This window comes from Vigna umbellata, chromosome 2 (genome assembly GCF_029865625.1).
Source record: "Vigna umbellata cultivar VRB3 chromosome 2, Vumbellata_1.0, whole genome shotgun sequence".
NCBI classification, from domain to species: Eukaryota; Viridiplantae; Streptophyta; class Magnoliopsida; order Fabales; family Fabaceae; genus Vigna; species Vigna umbellata.
This window is the reverse complement of record NC_142166.1, coordinates 46,790,946-46,807,687: the sequence shown is the minus strand read 5'-3', so window position 1 is coordinate 46,807,687 and position 16,742 is coordinate 46,790,946. Positions and strand designations below refer to the sequence as shown.

The following is a 16,742-nucleotide window of genomic DNA, read 5'->3' as shown; positions in this document are numbered from 1 at the left end:
AGAAGCTATGTCAGCGTTATGTAGTGGGCGTTTGGGGTCTCAGTCGTGACCCTGATATTGTCTTGCACCTCATTTTCGAATCAACTACGTACTTGTTAGTAATATTGATCAAACTTTTAGAGAATGGTTTGCTTTATGGCTTTAAAACAAAAATATGCATTGCTAATGTGATGGTAGATTAACGTAAATTATGATTTATTATTCTATAGATTTAATTAGAACAATCGTGATATAGCATCAATGAAAAGATCTAAGGTTGGTCCAAGGAACAGTAGTATAATATTCTATAATGTTAACAAATCCATGGAATCTCTTTTCTCACCTAAAAGCGTGAAAATATTATCAAAAGTATGCGTCAACTTTAATTGTATCCATATGGTTTTGTTGAATTAGCCATTTATTTATTCTTTGATTTCTTTGCAGTCCTTTCAATTTTGACTTTGTATTCAAAGGGGCCTAAAAACTAAATTAATAATGATAGTTTAAAAAATTTAGTATAACAACTAACATTAGACACTGTTATAAGGAATTCGTTTGATACTTTTCTTCAATCAATGATAAATAGTCATTTATAAACACAAACAAAGTTTTTTGTGTATTGCAAAGCTTTTTAGGTTAAAATAAAACTTGAAAAATGTACTGAACGTTCTAATTATTATAAGATAGCAGTGAAATGCTTAAATTGTATAACTGACAGATGAATAAGGTATAAATGATGTATTTTAGTTCGCCCTTATCTATTCTACTGTGTTATTTGAAAATTCACCGAAAGCTATGAAACTAAATATTTGAACGAAGACATTATATCAATTTGATATGGTACATCAAAATTCAAATGGGATTAACTGATATTGAAATAATGTTATATTTTAGTTTTTATTAAAGTATATTGAATTTGATATAGTATGTCAATATTAAAAATATACATTTTTGTTTAAAGTAAGATTAACTCAAACCGAGTAATAAAATTTCATAGGAGTAGAATATATATATATATATATATATATATATATATATATATATATATATATATATATATGTGTGTGTGTGTGTGTGTTTCAGTGTGATTGTTTGGGACTAAGATACGAACCTGTTTGGTGATGTTTTATTATTCTTGTACGTCTGGGATCGTTGTCTTTTCTTCAATGAGATTGGGGAGTACCTGCGAAGATACTCCGATGCTAAAGTCAGATATGAGTAGTGGAACTTTAGTTCTCTCAATAAGTGATTTTCTCACAAAGTGAACTCTTTAATCTTAGAGCAAAACGTACCTTTCTCCTTTAGGTTCTCCTGTATTTAACCTAAAAAGTAAAATAAACCGATTACCTTAAAATCCGGTTAGTTGGCAAATTCGGTTACCTATCCGTAGTCCACGTTAGTCTTACTGTTCGGTTAGTTGACTCCGTAATTTGCGTTATTACGGTTAGATATTTTTGACTATTTCTTCTTTAACTGGATTATTGGTCCAATTATTTAAGTGTTGAGCGTCTGCCAACCTCCTTTAACGTAATTGAGCATCCGCTGATCTTGGCTTGATTTGGTTGACTAAGTGTCATAACGTCGCTTGACGTTTGATGAACACTTTGACCTACTTATGAATGTTTGACGAGCGCTTTCAACTATAGGATAGTTGACGAGCATTTGGTATAGTTGGAAGATGGCGAGCGTCTCTATAGTAGGATAGAGCGATCGGTTGATTGGTTGTGGCTGATAACTGCTCGGTCTAGATATCATACTATACAATATATAAAGAAAAATTTATTTTAAAAAATTGGTATTCTACGATAAACAAAATACTCACTTTAAAAAAGAGCATTTTCATTTAATAAATACACTCCAATTTATTATTATTATTATTTTATATATTTTTTTTTACTTTTAACTTGTGTATGCTCTACACGGTTAATTTTATTGTTACTTTCAAATTAATAAGCCAATTTTTAACTTTTCTTTATTATATATATATATATATATATATATATATATATATATATATGTGTGTGTGTGTGTGTGTGTGTGTGTGTTAGTTTTTAGTCGTAAAATTAAAATTTGTCTTAAGTCCAAAATTTTGATATAGTTTATTCTTTAAATTTTAAAGGTGAATAATATAATTCGTATAATAAAAAATGTTGTGAAATTTTGTTGACATGTTAAAAAAACATTTCAGGTTGGTATTTAAGGTTTTTATATTATTGGATAGATTTCAATTCAAATACCAATAGAAATAAAGTTGACGTCATTAAATTAAAAAACTATTTTTATTTATTTTTAAAATTTTGATACTATAATGTCTCCAAATATAAAACAAATAAATTTTAATTTCGCATTCAAGTTTAAAAATTAAAAACATATATAATCTTAAAATAATTAATGAGAAAGAAAAAATAGAAACATATATTCTACACATTAAAATTTTGATAAATATTACCGACATAAATAAAATGTATTTTTTTTCTGTGACATAGCTAATTTAGTTAAATAAACTTTTAAATTTATAAAAAAAAAATAGAAGCTAAGTTGAAAATCGTAAAATTTCATGCATCTTTATTTTGGTCATTTGAAGAATTCTCACATTTAGGTTTTCTTTTGATGATTTTTTTTAATAAACATTTATGGAAGAAATATAAAATAAAATATCTAATTACATCTTTTTATTTACATGGAGAAACTTATATGATTAAAACTTTAGTTTTTCAAAATGTGAACGCATTACAAAACAAATAGTTTTTTGGGAAAAACCTAATGTGAATGTGTGATATGTTTTTCAAAATCACGTTAATAGTTAATAATGTGTATAATAAGGATCTAAGCTGCACATGTGGAAAACCAAAAAGAAAAAAGAAAAACACGGCTTAGGGATATGTCTCGTGTGAACACCTAAATAATAGCACTAAAAGTTGCAAGTCAAATCTAACGCTAACAATTTTGGAAAACAAATAATGACTTTTATTGTTAAAACTTTGCAAGATTTATTAGTTTTGTTCGATAAATTATACTAAATATGTTTTGGTCGGGCCAAAATTAATTGATTTATTACTTTAATAACATGTATTGATCGTATTTTCTAAGTAAATAACCGTCATTGATAAAATACAATTGAAATAATTAAGCGAATGAGCTCCAAGTATAAAAGGGGATTTTTGAAAGAAATTGTAATATAATATTTTCATTTGTAGAAATGAAATAAAGCAATTTGATTGTGATGGAATAATGAAAAGATAATCGAAGAAATGCAAGAAGAATCCAACCCTTCTTTAATAATGATTGTTCAAAAGTGTTGGCCATGATGGCTAACATGTACAAAAAAGATAAAGACATGAATTCCCAGAATGATATTTCGCCATTTTCCAGATTTCATGAGCCGAAAACTTATCACATTATGGTCTCTCTCACCAAGCTTCCTTTTCTATGATCCAACTAACATCACATCTGCATCAACATGCTCTTGTAAGGATAGGATAAAACCACAAAAAGCAAAAACCAGTGTTAGATTTGTATAATATATATAAGATCTTTTCCACATTGCGGCACCCATATTGGCCCCCTCTGCAAATCAAGGGTCAAAACAAAACCCTAGGCAACTCTCTTTTTTGTTTTAGGTTTATAGGTATATGTCAAAAACATACAACAGTTAATGTACTTTTCACACTGTTCTCTATTCATAAACTCACATACATACAACAATTTCATTGATTTTAGTTTTTTTATTTAATAAACTTACAGCTTGTTATGCACGATATATGCTCATTTACGGTTTAACCCTAAAAGTGCAGCCTCATTTTAGAGGGCACACTAGCCAAGTGTAGAGCCATAGATAACTTTAAGAGATTGCCATAAAAGGTAGCACCAAGGGTGTCAAAAGTCGCTAAAAAGATCCAAAGCTGTTTGAAACATGTTTACATTGTGAGAGAGCACGAAGCAAAACAAACACAGTTATTACTCCAAGGAATTAGTGGTTGGTGGCGTACCTTAATAACATTTATCTGCTTTACGCGGCTCAACAAGAACATAAAGTGGCTTTCCAATGAGCCTGCACTGCCCCTGAGAGAGAAAAAACTTCAATTTAATTTGCATAGTTTCAGCAGAATATAATTTTTCAATAACAAAATGATGTTTAACATCTGATAGAGGAATCCTTTTTGGTGTTTGGCATTATGCAGAAGTTGAAAATGTTGTTGTTAAGCATGCACTGAGATGTACTAAACTGGTGACTCGTGATATCGTATATAGAGCAATCCAGCATAGAAAAGAAGCAAGAATTTTTAACTTGTGGTGGTGAGCTTGAACAGCATAGAAATTTCCGAGAAAGGTAAATAATTAGTGGTTACCTTGACATCAGGCACACCGATGACACAAGCACATTCCACTACTTGAGCACCAACACGTTCTACAAAACAAGTTGAAAGAAGGGACCACATCCATTGAACCATCACAAGTGAAATAAAGAAGAAAAGAATATAGACAAAAAGTGAGAGGCCCTCCCCCACCCCAAAAAGAGGCTGCAAATCACCTAGAAGTTTTACTCCTGCTGACAGAGTTCCACCTGTGGCCACCAAGTCATCAATTACTATGGCCCGTTCACCCGGCTGGACAGCACCAACATGCAACTCCAAACAATCTGTCCCATATTCTAGAGCATATTTTTCTGAAATCACTTCACCTATGCACAAAACAATCTCAAGGTTACGTTTCCCTAATCCCGAATTCACATTAATTTCAGATTTCATTCCACCTAACACCCATTTCTGCTACTTAAAAGTACCACATCCAAGGTGATTTCCAAAACATGTTCAAACCTCATCAGTGATATCTTTGACTCCATTCACATCATCAATTTAATTAGTTTTAGAGGAACCAATTTCAAATTATTGCAACAGTGAAAACATTACAAGCCTTGACGTTGTCTTTCACTACTCTAATTCAGTATGCCACAGCGGTATCAGCTATAATTTAAACACACCATTACAATGATTACTGATCCCAGAGGACTTTCATCTGATGCACGTGCTTCAGTATTCAGTACATGAAAGTAAGCTGAAAATGACCTATATCGGTTTTGTACAAGACACCTCAACAAGAATTCGATGTAAAATTTACTGCGTGGAAAACAGTTGGATCCGATTTAGGCCTCCGGTAGTTAATAGGTTTAAAATAAAAATGAATGGCAATGCTGAAAAAACACATCTATTCCCAATTCAAGCAGAAATGTTGATCAGTACGGTTGAATGCAGATCAGGCAATGTAACTCCCACTACTAACACAGAAATACAGAAAGTGGTCTCAATATTCTGTTGTTTTGGTGTCACAGTTTGGTACTTTCAAGTCTCAGATTTGACCGAGTTTGTCAAGTGTCAACTTTGACCCAAGTCTGGACACAATCTCTTATTGAAGATTGGAAAAAACACAAATATACCTGGCAGCTTCCGTGGTTTGCGTAAGGGGACAAACTTTGCACCAATGCCCAACGCAATTGAAGGACCAAACATGAATCCCCTTGCCTCAATTCCTACATGTAAGTCAAATGCATTAATAATCAACCAAAGGCAACAACCGCAGCAATTGCCATTAAATCTACTAAGCCCCTTCATTCGTTGATGGGTCATTGTTAAAAATGACAACCATGCTTCGATTTGTTTTTGTCGAACAGGCTATCATTACAAGACATGTATGTGGCCTAAATTGATGTTGCCGTTGTTTTCTCAGTCAAAAATCAGAATCAGAAGGCTTCCAAGTTAGAAAATACTTTGAATGTTACATATGGTGCCAACCCACGACCTAACTCTCAAGTCCACCGCAAAAAGGTATATATTTTATCGCCGTGAAATAAAAAACACCAATAAAATAAAAGTAACCGTAAACGCGAATAGAAAAGGGGAAACTGGATGCGAAGCATTTTTTAAAATAAAATAGGTAGAAAAAAAATGCCGTAAAGGAAATTGTGTAACGAAAAATGAAAAAGGGAAGTAAAACTTACTCCAAAGAACACCCAGAAATAAACCCCATAATATAAAATATTTACGAAATGGAAAAACAAAAGAATTAACAGAGAAAAAAGGAACCAGAACGAGCCGGGTCTCATTCTGCAAATGAAAGGAGAAACCTTGGTGCTAAAACTACCACCCCAAAAAATTTTAACTTCACATTCTGAAACTTTAACTTCTTTTTTTTCTTAAAAAAAAAAAGTTTATGCTCTCGAAGCAACAAGAGGATACAGAAAAAAAGAAATGTTTTTCTTTTTTTAAAATAGTAGCGGACAGAGTGGAAGAGAAGGTGATGGAAGAGTACAGTACGGTACCGGCAACAACGGAAATGTGCATGTCTCTGTAACGATCGACAAAAATGTCGACCGTGTCTTTAAACGCCTTGTGATCCAACAACAATGTCGTTATGTCCTGGAACATTATTCCTGCGAATTTCACCACCCCCCATTAGTTTAATCCACCAAAACACACTCCTTAAAAATAAACAAAACAAAATGAATGGTTGCAGATCTGTTGGGTAAAAAAAGTTCGAACTGCAGCAACAAAAGAAGAAAAAGGTTTCCAATAAAAAAAATAAAAACAGGAAGAAGAGGGAGAGGAGAAGCTTCAAACAAAATAAAATAGATGGAAATTTCAGAGAGAGAGAGAGAGAGCGAGAGAGGGACCATGCTTGGGGAAGTGAGGGACGACTCTGATGGCCTGAGAAATGGCTTGAAGTCTGGGGTCTCCCTTGAGGCCATTCTCTTCTGCAAACATTTTTGTGTTGTTGTTTTGTTTTGAGTTGATGTTGTCTGGGTTTGGTTTTGAATAAAGTGAGAGTGTTGTGTTGTGTGTGATGTGTAGAGAGATTGAAAAAGGTGATTTGCTTTGGGGCTTTTTGTGTGTTCCCTCCGAAACTGTTACTGCTTATTCTACTGCTGCTATTACTTTTTTTGTTGGTATGGAAGAAGAACCAAAGCTTATATAAACTTAACAAAGTGTGGGCATTTTGTTTCAAGCTTATTTATTTATATCCAGCGTCACTCCCAAAACCCACCACATTCTGACTCAACTCATTATCCTCACGCGATTTCCCAGCCCCTACTCACACGCACTTCCTTTTTTTACACTTTTCTTTCTTTCAAATCAATCTTCAATTTTCTACCTAAATTCAGAAATTAACAATTCCATAACAATTTACATTCACAAAAAAAATATATCAAAACTTTTGGTCTGATTACTTTCATCACACGTTACTTAATTGCACTCTTCTCAATTAAAAACTTATTGATTGCAATTAATACTTTTGTTCAGTTTCAAAGTGACCAAGACGTTTCATTGTTTTAACTTTAGTCAATAGTCTTCAATTTCATTTATGAGGATTTAATTTATTAAATATTTTTATTAAAGATTGCTCGTGTTCATTTAATTAACTTGTATGGACTTATAAAAAAGTAAGGATTTTTTCCTTTTGAGTTTATTATTGTTTTACTTTAACAGTTATTTCAAACTTTAGTCTTACATAATCCCATAAAAAAATTGATTGTGCAATATCATTATACTAAAATCAAACATGCTTTTTCAAAGATATTTTTAATACGAAATTAAAGAACTTCTTCACTAATAATATGTAATTTAATTTTTTTAATTATTAATTTAAAACAATTAATTATTTATTTATTTCATTTGAATAACTTTTCACAGTCATGTTGTTTGAACCTATATAAATTCCTTTTTCAGTTAAAGTGTATCAAGGTTTAATAAACAAAAAAATCATCATTCATACTTATTTTAATAATTTTTATTTTTAATTTAAAATAGATAAAAAAAATCAGAAATACTCACCTAATTTATATCCACATTCTTTATTTATCTAACTTATTTTTCTCTTATCTCTATCTTTTCTCATCCACAGAGAACAACCCGTAACACCGCAATTTGTTGCTTTTGTTTTATTTGTTTATTTGTTTGTTACTTTAATAACAAAATAATTAATTATGTTGATGTTGATTTTTGATTTTCGGGTTGTATTATATCTTTTTTCTTATGATTGTTATTAAATTTCGTTTTTAAATTTTAGAACTAATAGTTGTGACGTGATTCAACCTGCAAAAAAGGAAACAAAAATTCTTGTGACGTGATTCAAACAAAAGTCCAAATTTCAATCTGAGAGCTAATGTCCATTAAACTAACAAAATATGAAAATTTTTGGAAAGTAAGATGAAATAGATAACATTTAATCAGAAATTGGTAACACAATAGCAAAAGACACATGTCTTTATGTCAGACCAACAAATGTTGTCTGTACAAAATATTACAGCACATAAGGAACAATTGTTTTAAAGTTTCATAAGCATATGTAGCGAAAACGTAAAACTTCTACATTGTTATTCAATCTTAAAAGCTAACATATTTGACATACATGATGATTCTGATGAATGAAGGTATAATATAAAAAAATAACTATCATTTATTCTTTATGTAAATAATTGCATGATAAATAAGTGCATTATGGGACTATGACAAAAAAAATGTTGGAGTGAGAGAGACGAAAGAGAAAGGATTGAGAGGAACGAGCAATGAGGGAGAAAGGTGAGTAAGGGTATGAGGTTTCTTGTTTTTTTTAGTTTTGAAAATGAAAATTATTCAAATACCCTTTTCTATTTTTTTTATTTTAAATTACCTTTATATTTAAAGTATATCTTTTTTCTATTAATAAGATTTTTTTTTACTAAAATTTGAAACACTTAATTAAAATGTAACTAAAAAAACTTACATAAATTAACAAATATATATATATATATATATATATATATATATATATATATATTTCTAATTTTTTTTCTTGTCACAATTTTTGTGTAATTATGTTTAAGTAATATAGTTAATTAAATATTTTGTATGTCTTATATTTAAATATTTTTACTTTTTTTTAATATTCTTATTTATTGTATATTTTCTTTTCACACGAGAATGATTAACATTCTCAATGTAAATTAGTTGGAATTATGTTTATTTATATTAGACTGAAATTGAATATTTAGCGTTAAATTACTTTTACATATATCACCGATTATGTATAGAAGACTCAAAAGTGAAGAAAAAATATTAAAAAAAAACTATTAAAATATGAGTAAATATTAAAATATGAGTAAAGGTGAAGCATGAATATTTAATATAACATAAAAGATTAAATGTACGTGAAAAATATTATAATATAAACGATTAAATGTACGTGAAAACTATTTATTTTAAAAGAGCATGACTGTGAAAAGTTATCCGAATGAAATAAATATAGAATTGATTGTTTTAAATTAATAATTAAAAAGAAATTAAATTACGTATTATTAATGTAGAAGTTCTTTAATTTCGTATTAAAAATATATTTGAAAAAGGATGTTTGATTTTAGTATAATGATATTGGATAATCAATTTTTTTATCGGATTGTTTAATGGAACTACATATGTAAGACTAGAGTTTGAGATAACTATTAAAGTAAAACAATCAATAAAAAGATAAAATCTTACTTTTTTTTATGTCTTCCGTTAACACATGAATTTTCTTTTTGTATAATTTTGTGTTATTAATAATATATGTTTTTTTAATTATGGATAATATTCATTTTTCATGTATTAATATTTAATGTGAACTTATTTCATGCTTAGTTTGTGATTATTGAGGAATTAAGAAATATAACTTGAACTTTACATCAAATTGAACACCTAATGGATGTTTCTATTTTATTAGTAATTTTATATTTTTAAATCTAATAAACGATTTCACTTGTTGAAGATTCAAGTGATTGAAACTTGATGAGTGATCATATGCTTAGGGATAGGATTGTAGTATAATTGTGAGTTGATTTTAACATGAATATAGAATTGAAATGTTTATTAATGTAAGAGAATGAAGTGGATGAACTCTAGTCTTAACAAAATTTAAATAATTTATGTCATATTTTATTGTAAACTAATAATTCTATTGAAAATGTCAAAAAAAGTTTCTAATATTTTTGTGATTTATGTCGTCTAATTGACTTATTGAGTGCAAGAATTGTCGAGTGTTACACAAGTCTCTTGGGATAAAATGAAATTTGTCACTTATTACACTGTGACCGGTGTATTTGTCGCTAGTTTAGCAACTAACCGTTACTTAAATAGACTATAAGTATTTTAATAATTTAAACTGGTGTAGGGATATGACATGGATGAGTATTATGAGAGGCATGGGGGCAGAGATAGGGGATTTGTACATCTCCATCGTCACATCCAATTGGAAAGTCGTGTATTACTCATACCAATATTCATGCATTACGAGGATTATCTGTAAAAACAGAACAAGTTCAAACAATACTCATAGGAAGGTTTACTTGTCATCCATAAATCCTACTCTTTGTTAGTTTCTCAATCGTTATGTTCGAGTTTGACTATATATATAGTCAAAGCGAGCATGTGCCTTTGGACTTATGTTAACATTTCCACGATCAACCACCTGAATGTTCTCACTTTAGGCCATTTGGATGATCAACTGTGACTTTGACCATTGAGTATAAAGTACAAGTATAATTAAAAAAATTAGACACCATAATATAAAGATAAATATCTATAAATATAATAACTTTATATTTTAAATTAAAAGCCCTCTCAATCATTTATGTGTATTTGAATCAAATATAGCTTATGTTATATTTCCCAATTATGTTAACTTTTATTAATTTTTATGAATTCAACTATTATGATTTTTTTTATTTTGAAAATATATAAGATATGTCATGTACAAGAGTTTATTATTTTATTTTATATATAAAAAGCATTAATATTTATAATATCTGTCGCAACCGGAATCGCGACGGGACGACGATCCAAAAAAGAAAAACGCGGGTTTTGAAAAGAGATTTTGGAGTCGCCACCATAGTTTATTCTGGAAAACTACGGAAAAACCATAAAACGATAAAGCACGGTCCACGAAAACCAAAGATTGGGTTCGGGAGTCGGTTACGCGTGGGGAAGGTGTTAGCACCCCACAACGCCTGCCCTAAGGCAGTACCTTTAACTAAATGCACGAATATGATGTGATTGTCAAAATGTTTACTATCCCCTAAAATAAAATTCTAAAATAAACAAAACATATTTTTTAGTTTTCTGGGCCCGACAAGGATTGACCTTGCTCCTACGTATTCTCATTCAAAATGAGAAATCAGGGTTACGTAGTTCTTTTAAAAACTGCTTGAAAATTTGTTTGAAATTGTTTAGAAAATTTGTTTGGAAAATGATTACGGATAAATTTGGATTTTTGGGAAAGTGAACCTGACAAGGGCTAGCCTTGCTCCTACGTATCTCCACTTTTGATGGAGAATCAAGGATCACGTAGTTCTGGGTAGCAAGACTATTTGTTGTTTAAAATTGTTGATGTTTTCGGGTTTTTGAAGATTTTATACCCTTTTTTGTATTTTGTTTAAGAAAGAGAAAAGGTTGTTAGCACAAGGACGATGCGTGCGATCACACATGTGCATAAACCTTTAAAACTTACTTTTTTTGTAATTTTAATTAAGAAAGCGAAAAGGTTTTCAGCACAAGGACGATGCGTGCGATCACACATGTGCCTAAACCCCTAAAACATATTTTTTGTAATTTTAATTAAGAAAGCGAAAAGGTTTTTAGCACAAGGACGATGCGTGCGATCACACATGTGCCTAAACCCTTAAAAACATATTTTTTGTAATTTTTAAATAAGAAAGAGAAAAGGTTTTCAGCACAAGGACGATGCGTGCGATCACACATGTGCCTAAACCTTCAAAACATATCTTTGTAATTTTATTTAAGAAAGAGAAAAGGCTTTCAGCACAAGGACGATGCGTGCGATCACACATGTGCCTAAACCTTTAAAAACATATCTTTATAAATTCCTTTATTTAAATTGTAAATATTGCATTATTAAATATATATTTAGGAAAAGTAAATATCTAGAATAAGTAGATAGAACAAAATAAAATAATAAATAAAAATAAATAAAACAAATGAAATAAGACAGACAAAATAAATAGAATAAAATAAGAAAAAACAAACAAATAACGAGCGTTAGGGGATTTATGAACGGACGTTGGGGGTGAATGTGAGATAACGAGCGTTCGTTGCGAATGACGAGGACGAACGAGTGTTAACGGACGCTCGTTGAGGATGAGAGTAAGACCGAGCGTTCGTTCGTTGTGAATGAGGAGGACGAACGAGCGTTGGTGGGAATCTGGATGACGAGCGTTCAATGGGAGAGATAACGAGCGGACGTTGAGAACAGGAGGGTGGATGACGAGCGTTCGTTGGGACGAGCGTTCGTTAGGGTAGGGGCTGAAGGACGAGCGCTCGTTGGGATGCGCGTTCGTTGGGAAGATCGAGACTGGATGACGAACGGATTCTGGGAAAGGGGCTGAATGACGAGCGCTCTTTGGGGACGAGCGTTCGGTTTGGAGTTGAATGATGAGCGTTCGCTGTGGACGAGGTTGAATGACGAGCGCTCGTTGGGGACGAGCGTTCGGTTTGGAGTTGAATGCGAGCGTTCGCTGTGGACGAGGCTGAACGACGAGCGCTCTTTGGGGACGAGCGTTCGGTTTGGAGTTGAATGCGAGCGTTCGCTGTGGACGAGGCTGAATGACGAGCGCTCGTTGTGGACGAGCGTTCGGTTGGAGTTGAATGCGAGCGTTTGCTGTGGACGAGGCTGAATGACGAGCGCTCGTTGTGGAGTTGAATGCGAGCGTTCGCTGTGGACGAGGCTGAATGACGAGCGCTCGTTGTGGACGAGCGCTCGTTTTGGAGTTGAATGCGAGCGACGAACGCTCGTTCTTTACGAGGCGTTCGTTGGGAAGGAAGATTGGTGCTCGTTGAGAAGATGTGGATGACGGATGACGAACGCTCGTTCTGGACGAGCGTTCGTTGGGAAGAATATTGAAAGCTCGTTACGAACGAGCGTTCGTTTGGAAGATGTGGGAAAGGACGAACGCTCGGAAAAGGCCAAATAACGCGCGTTCGTTCTGGGCTTGGCCCACCCGGGTGGTTTCTGACCTAGAATTCCCCTAGGGGTTCCGCCTTCCCATCCCCATTCCTCACCCACTCAGACCCAACACTCTCCCAGAGATCCAAGGTCTCTTGCTCTCTCCGCAGGCCCACCGTCGCCTATGCCAGCGCCGACCACCGCTTGTGCCACCGGAGCCCTCGTTAGCTCAAGCCGAGTCCGCAAGCTCTTTCTCTTCTCGCGCGGCTCGAAGACGGGTTTCTGCTTCCTCTCCCTTTCTTCTTCACGCAAGACCCAGACTCAATCGCCAACACACGCGGTTGCCGGGGGAGCTCCAGATTCGGCGCCAGTGATAACGGCGACAGCCTCGGTGGGTGCTTGGATTAATTATTTTTCACACAGGAAAATGGCATTGGTATGGGGTTGTGTATGAAGGATATCAGTTTACAGGTTTGGATTCTGCAAAGAGAGCATTGGTCTCTTGTTGAAGGTCGTGGGGCGTGTTTGGGTTGTTGGGAATGGATGAAGGAGGTATCTGCAGAGTGAAGTGGAGGCCTTAAGGGTGTTTTTGTGCGATGATAGGTGTAGTGGATGATGGGTTATGTTCCTCGATGGAGGTGTTCACGGGTGCTGGAGATGATGGAGAAGAGTGGAGAATCAGAGGGGTTGATGGAAGCTTGCGAGGGAGGGAGACAAAGGTTGGAGTAGGGAAATGGATGAAGATGGTTAAGGGTAGGATGAGGCTGGGGTGGTGAGTCTGTTTTGGTGGTGATGAAGGTGAAGGCTGATTCGGGGATGAAGATGATGAAGTGGGGAGCGGCGGTGATTGCGTGAAGGAGGATGACGGGTTCACGGGGTGATGGGCAGACGTTGGAGGTATAGTGGATGACGGAGTTGAAGGTGATGAAGATGAATATGAAGATGGCGGAAGTTAGAAGTGGGAGCGTGAAGGTTGTGGGTTAAGGTGTTGTTGATTGGAAATGAAGGGAAACTTGAAGGGTGAAAATTGGGAGTGGAAGAAAAGGGTGGCTGAAAGGGTGTTGGTTACTATAGTAGCCGGAAACGATGGTGAAGGTTCAAATACACCAATCTTAAACAGAGCAATATCAAGTGTAAAAAACGCAATAACGAGTATAAAAAGGCAATAGCAACCATAAAAGCTCCAGTGTTCATTCCATCATACAGGACAATATGAACGAGTGAAGTAGTTGCTTACCTCTTGGAGCTCCTATGCTATTGCTTGGCGTCTCTGGTGGCTGCTGCAACTGCGAGTGAAGTTGGTGCTGGTAGTGAAGATCTCCAGGAAAACCCCCCTTCTCCCTTGAGTGGCTGACCTCTCCTTTCTCTTTGCTGTAAAAATGCTGGATGCTCTGGATGATGATCGAAGATGAAGGTTCGAAGACGCCGTGTCCAATCCTCCTCCCCTTCTTTTTTTTTTTTTCTCCAGCAATGGATTTCTCTCCTTTGATGAAGGCCCCTGTAGCTCCTCCCAAAATCCCACTTTCTCTATGCTTTTCTCTGCTTTCTGTGCCACCCTGCCATTCCGTATATCAAATCGTGTATGTGCCATGCAGGCTCCAAAACGTCTCTGCCATCCCAAAACGTGCCTTGTCCTTGCCTGCTCCCAAAACCAGTTTGTCTCCCACAGCAGGAAACCGTTTTCCTCCATCGTGTCCCCTCGCCAATTTGTCCTTTTCTCATTTTTGATTCATTTCATTTGTTATATTTATATATTTTTTTTATTTTTTTTATTTTAAAACCTTTTAACTAATAATAATTATGAAAAGATAAAAATTTAAGAAAAATAAGAATTAAAATGAAAACGAAGAATTAAAAGAAAATAAAAATAAATAATAAATAAATAAATAGGAAAAAAAAGTAAAATAAATGAAAGAGATAGAATAAAAACAAAATAAGCAATAAAGAAAAAGGGTAATAAAACAATAAGATAAAATAAATAGAACTAAAAAAGAAATAGGTAAATGAATAATAAAAAGGTTAAATATGTGACAACCAAAATGCAATAAAACTATAAAAATAATCCGGACGAAATTGGGTATTGACAGCTGCCCCTCTTTACTTAGATTTTACTAGATAATATGACAATGTAATGTCTTCATATTATTTAGTAAAAGATAAGTAAAGATAGAAATACTAATTTCGTCTGGATTTCTAAGGAGGCAAAATGAAAACGAAACATAAGTTAAACAAATCGATGAAGAATGTGAGATTGCGGCATAAACGATCATTGCCGAGCAGAGGAGCCCAAAATCAAAGAAAAACTAGAGGCGCCAGACAAGACTGGGCTTAAAACGTCAAACCAAAACCGTGCCCGAGGGGAACGAGGTGTACAAACCTCGTGGAGGGTGTACAAACCCTGAATGAATGATGTGAGGTGTACTAACCTCGTGGAGGGTGTACAAACCCTGAACGAATGATATGAGGTGTACTAACCTCGTGGAGGGTGTACAAACCCTGAATGAATGATGTGAGGTGTACTAACCTCTTGGAGGGTGTACAAACCCTGTGGATGAATGATGTGAGGTGTACTAACCTCTTGGGGGTGTACAAACCCTATGGATGAATGCTATGAGGTGTACTAACCTCGTGGAGGGTGTACAAACCCTATGGATGAATGATATGAGGTGTACTAACCTCGTGGAGGGTGTACAAACCCTATGGAAGTGATGATGTGAGGTGTACTAACCTCTTGGAGGGTGTACAAACCCTATGGATGAATGCTATGAGGTGTACTAACCTCGTGGAGGGTGTACAAACCCTATGGATGACTGTGTGTGAGGTGAGCTATCGTAGAAACAACTCTGGGATTCAGATTTTTTTGAAGAAACATTGGTAGATACTGAGCAAAACATTAGAGAGATTTAGATATAAAGGTCTGCTAACCTTTTTCATCACTTCAATTTCCCTTACGGATTTTTGAAATTTTTTTGCTTTCTATGAAATGATGTTATGTTATGATGGTGCATGAATGCATATGAGCCATTGGTTTCGTTCCCTTCTTTTGCTCTCGCTTTCTCTTTCTTACACCTCTTTTTTTTTTTTTTTTTTTTTTTTTTTTTTTTTGAAAATTCTATGCATGGAATCCGTTGTCGATGTTGACGTCAAACGCGATGTACGTTCGAAATGCATTCAGTCAAAATAATGGCAAGGAGCAGTGGGTTCTTTGATGCAAGGAAGCGAACGTAACTAGGGGTTCAAATTCCCTCTAGCACTAGCTTGAACCTGAAAAGGTGCGGGAGATGAGTACGAAAGGCAGATGGTTGAATGACTACCTGTGGGTAAGGTTAGCATTTGAATTTTTCTTACTTTGGGAGGTGTTATTAGTATCTACACACGCATGGCCCGCAAGGGCTGCCCCAACTTTGTTGCGTATAGTAAACTTGATTTGGAGAATTGAAAGGTTCAGGTAGGAAGGATTGCCCCAATTTGGCGATTCTTGATTGACGGGGAGACTTCACATTTTTTGTCTTTTTTTTTGATGTTTTTATTTTCTTTCCTTCTTTTTTTCTTTTCTTTTGAGTGATTGTGTCATTCACCACATCATTTCGTTTCAGGGTTAAAATCGTGAGAAAGATTAGGACAAACAGTCTTCAGTCAGCGTGGACTTTTATTGGCTTGTACCGTGGCCAAAGGTCAAAGGGTTTTGAAAGAAATGGATAATGAAGGCTCAAATAAGTGTTTGGCGGTTAAATTGTTTCAACAAGAATCATTTGCAAGGTGTCGAGTCAACTATCCTAAAGATTTGAAACTTCGGGCAT

General features: G+C 34.2%; 1 protein-coding gene across 1 annotated transcript; it reads right to left on the bottom strand.

The window, feature by feature from the left end:
* Positions 1-3,231: 3,231 nt before the first annotated feature.
* On the bottom strand, positions 3,232-6,967 carry LOC124836738 (adenine phosphoribosyltransferase 5). The gene is made up of 7 exons (XM_047311926.2): positions 6,647-6,967; positions 6,296-6,406; positions 5,414-5,506; positions 4,511-4,660; positions 4,329-4,387; positions 3,969-4,041; positions 3,232-3,429 (listed from the first exon to the last, which is right to left on the bottom strand). The coding sequence occupies exons 1-6, from the start codon at positions 6,735-6,737 to the stop codon at positions 3,970-3,972; spliced, it is 576 nt and encodes a 191-aa protein (XP_047167882.1). The 5' UTR covers positions 6,738-6,967; the 3' UTR covers positions 3,232-3,429; position 3,969.
* Positions 6,968-16,742: the final 9,775 nt, after the last annotated feature.

Bases quoted from the DNA above. Each gene is read 5' to 3' on its own strand.
- LOC124836738 (XM_047311926.2), bottom strand. From the start codon at position 6,737: ATGTTTGCAGAAGAGAATGGCCTCAAGGGAGACCCCAGACTTCAAGCC. The intron at 5,507-6,295 runs GTACCGTACTGT...ACTTACATGTAG, and splicing joins GCACATTTCCGTTGTTGCCG to GAATTGAGGCAAGGGGATTC. The intron at 4,042-4,328 runs GTAACCACTAAT...TTTCTCTCTCAG, and splicing joins TCGGTGTGCCTGATGTCAAG to GGGCAGTGCAGGCTCATTGG.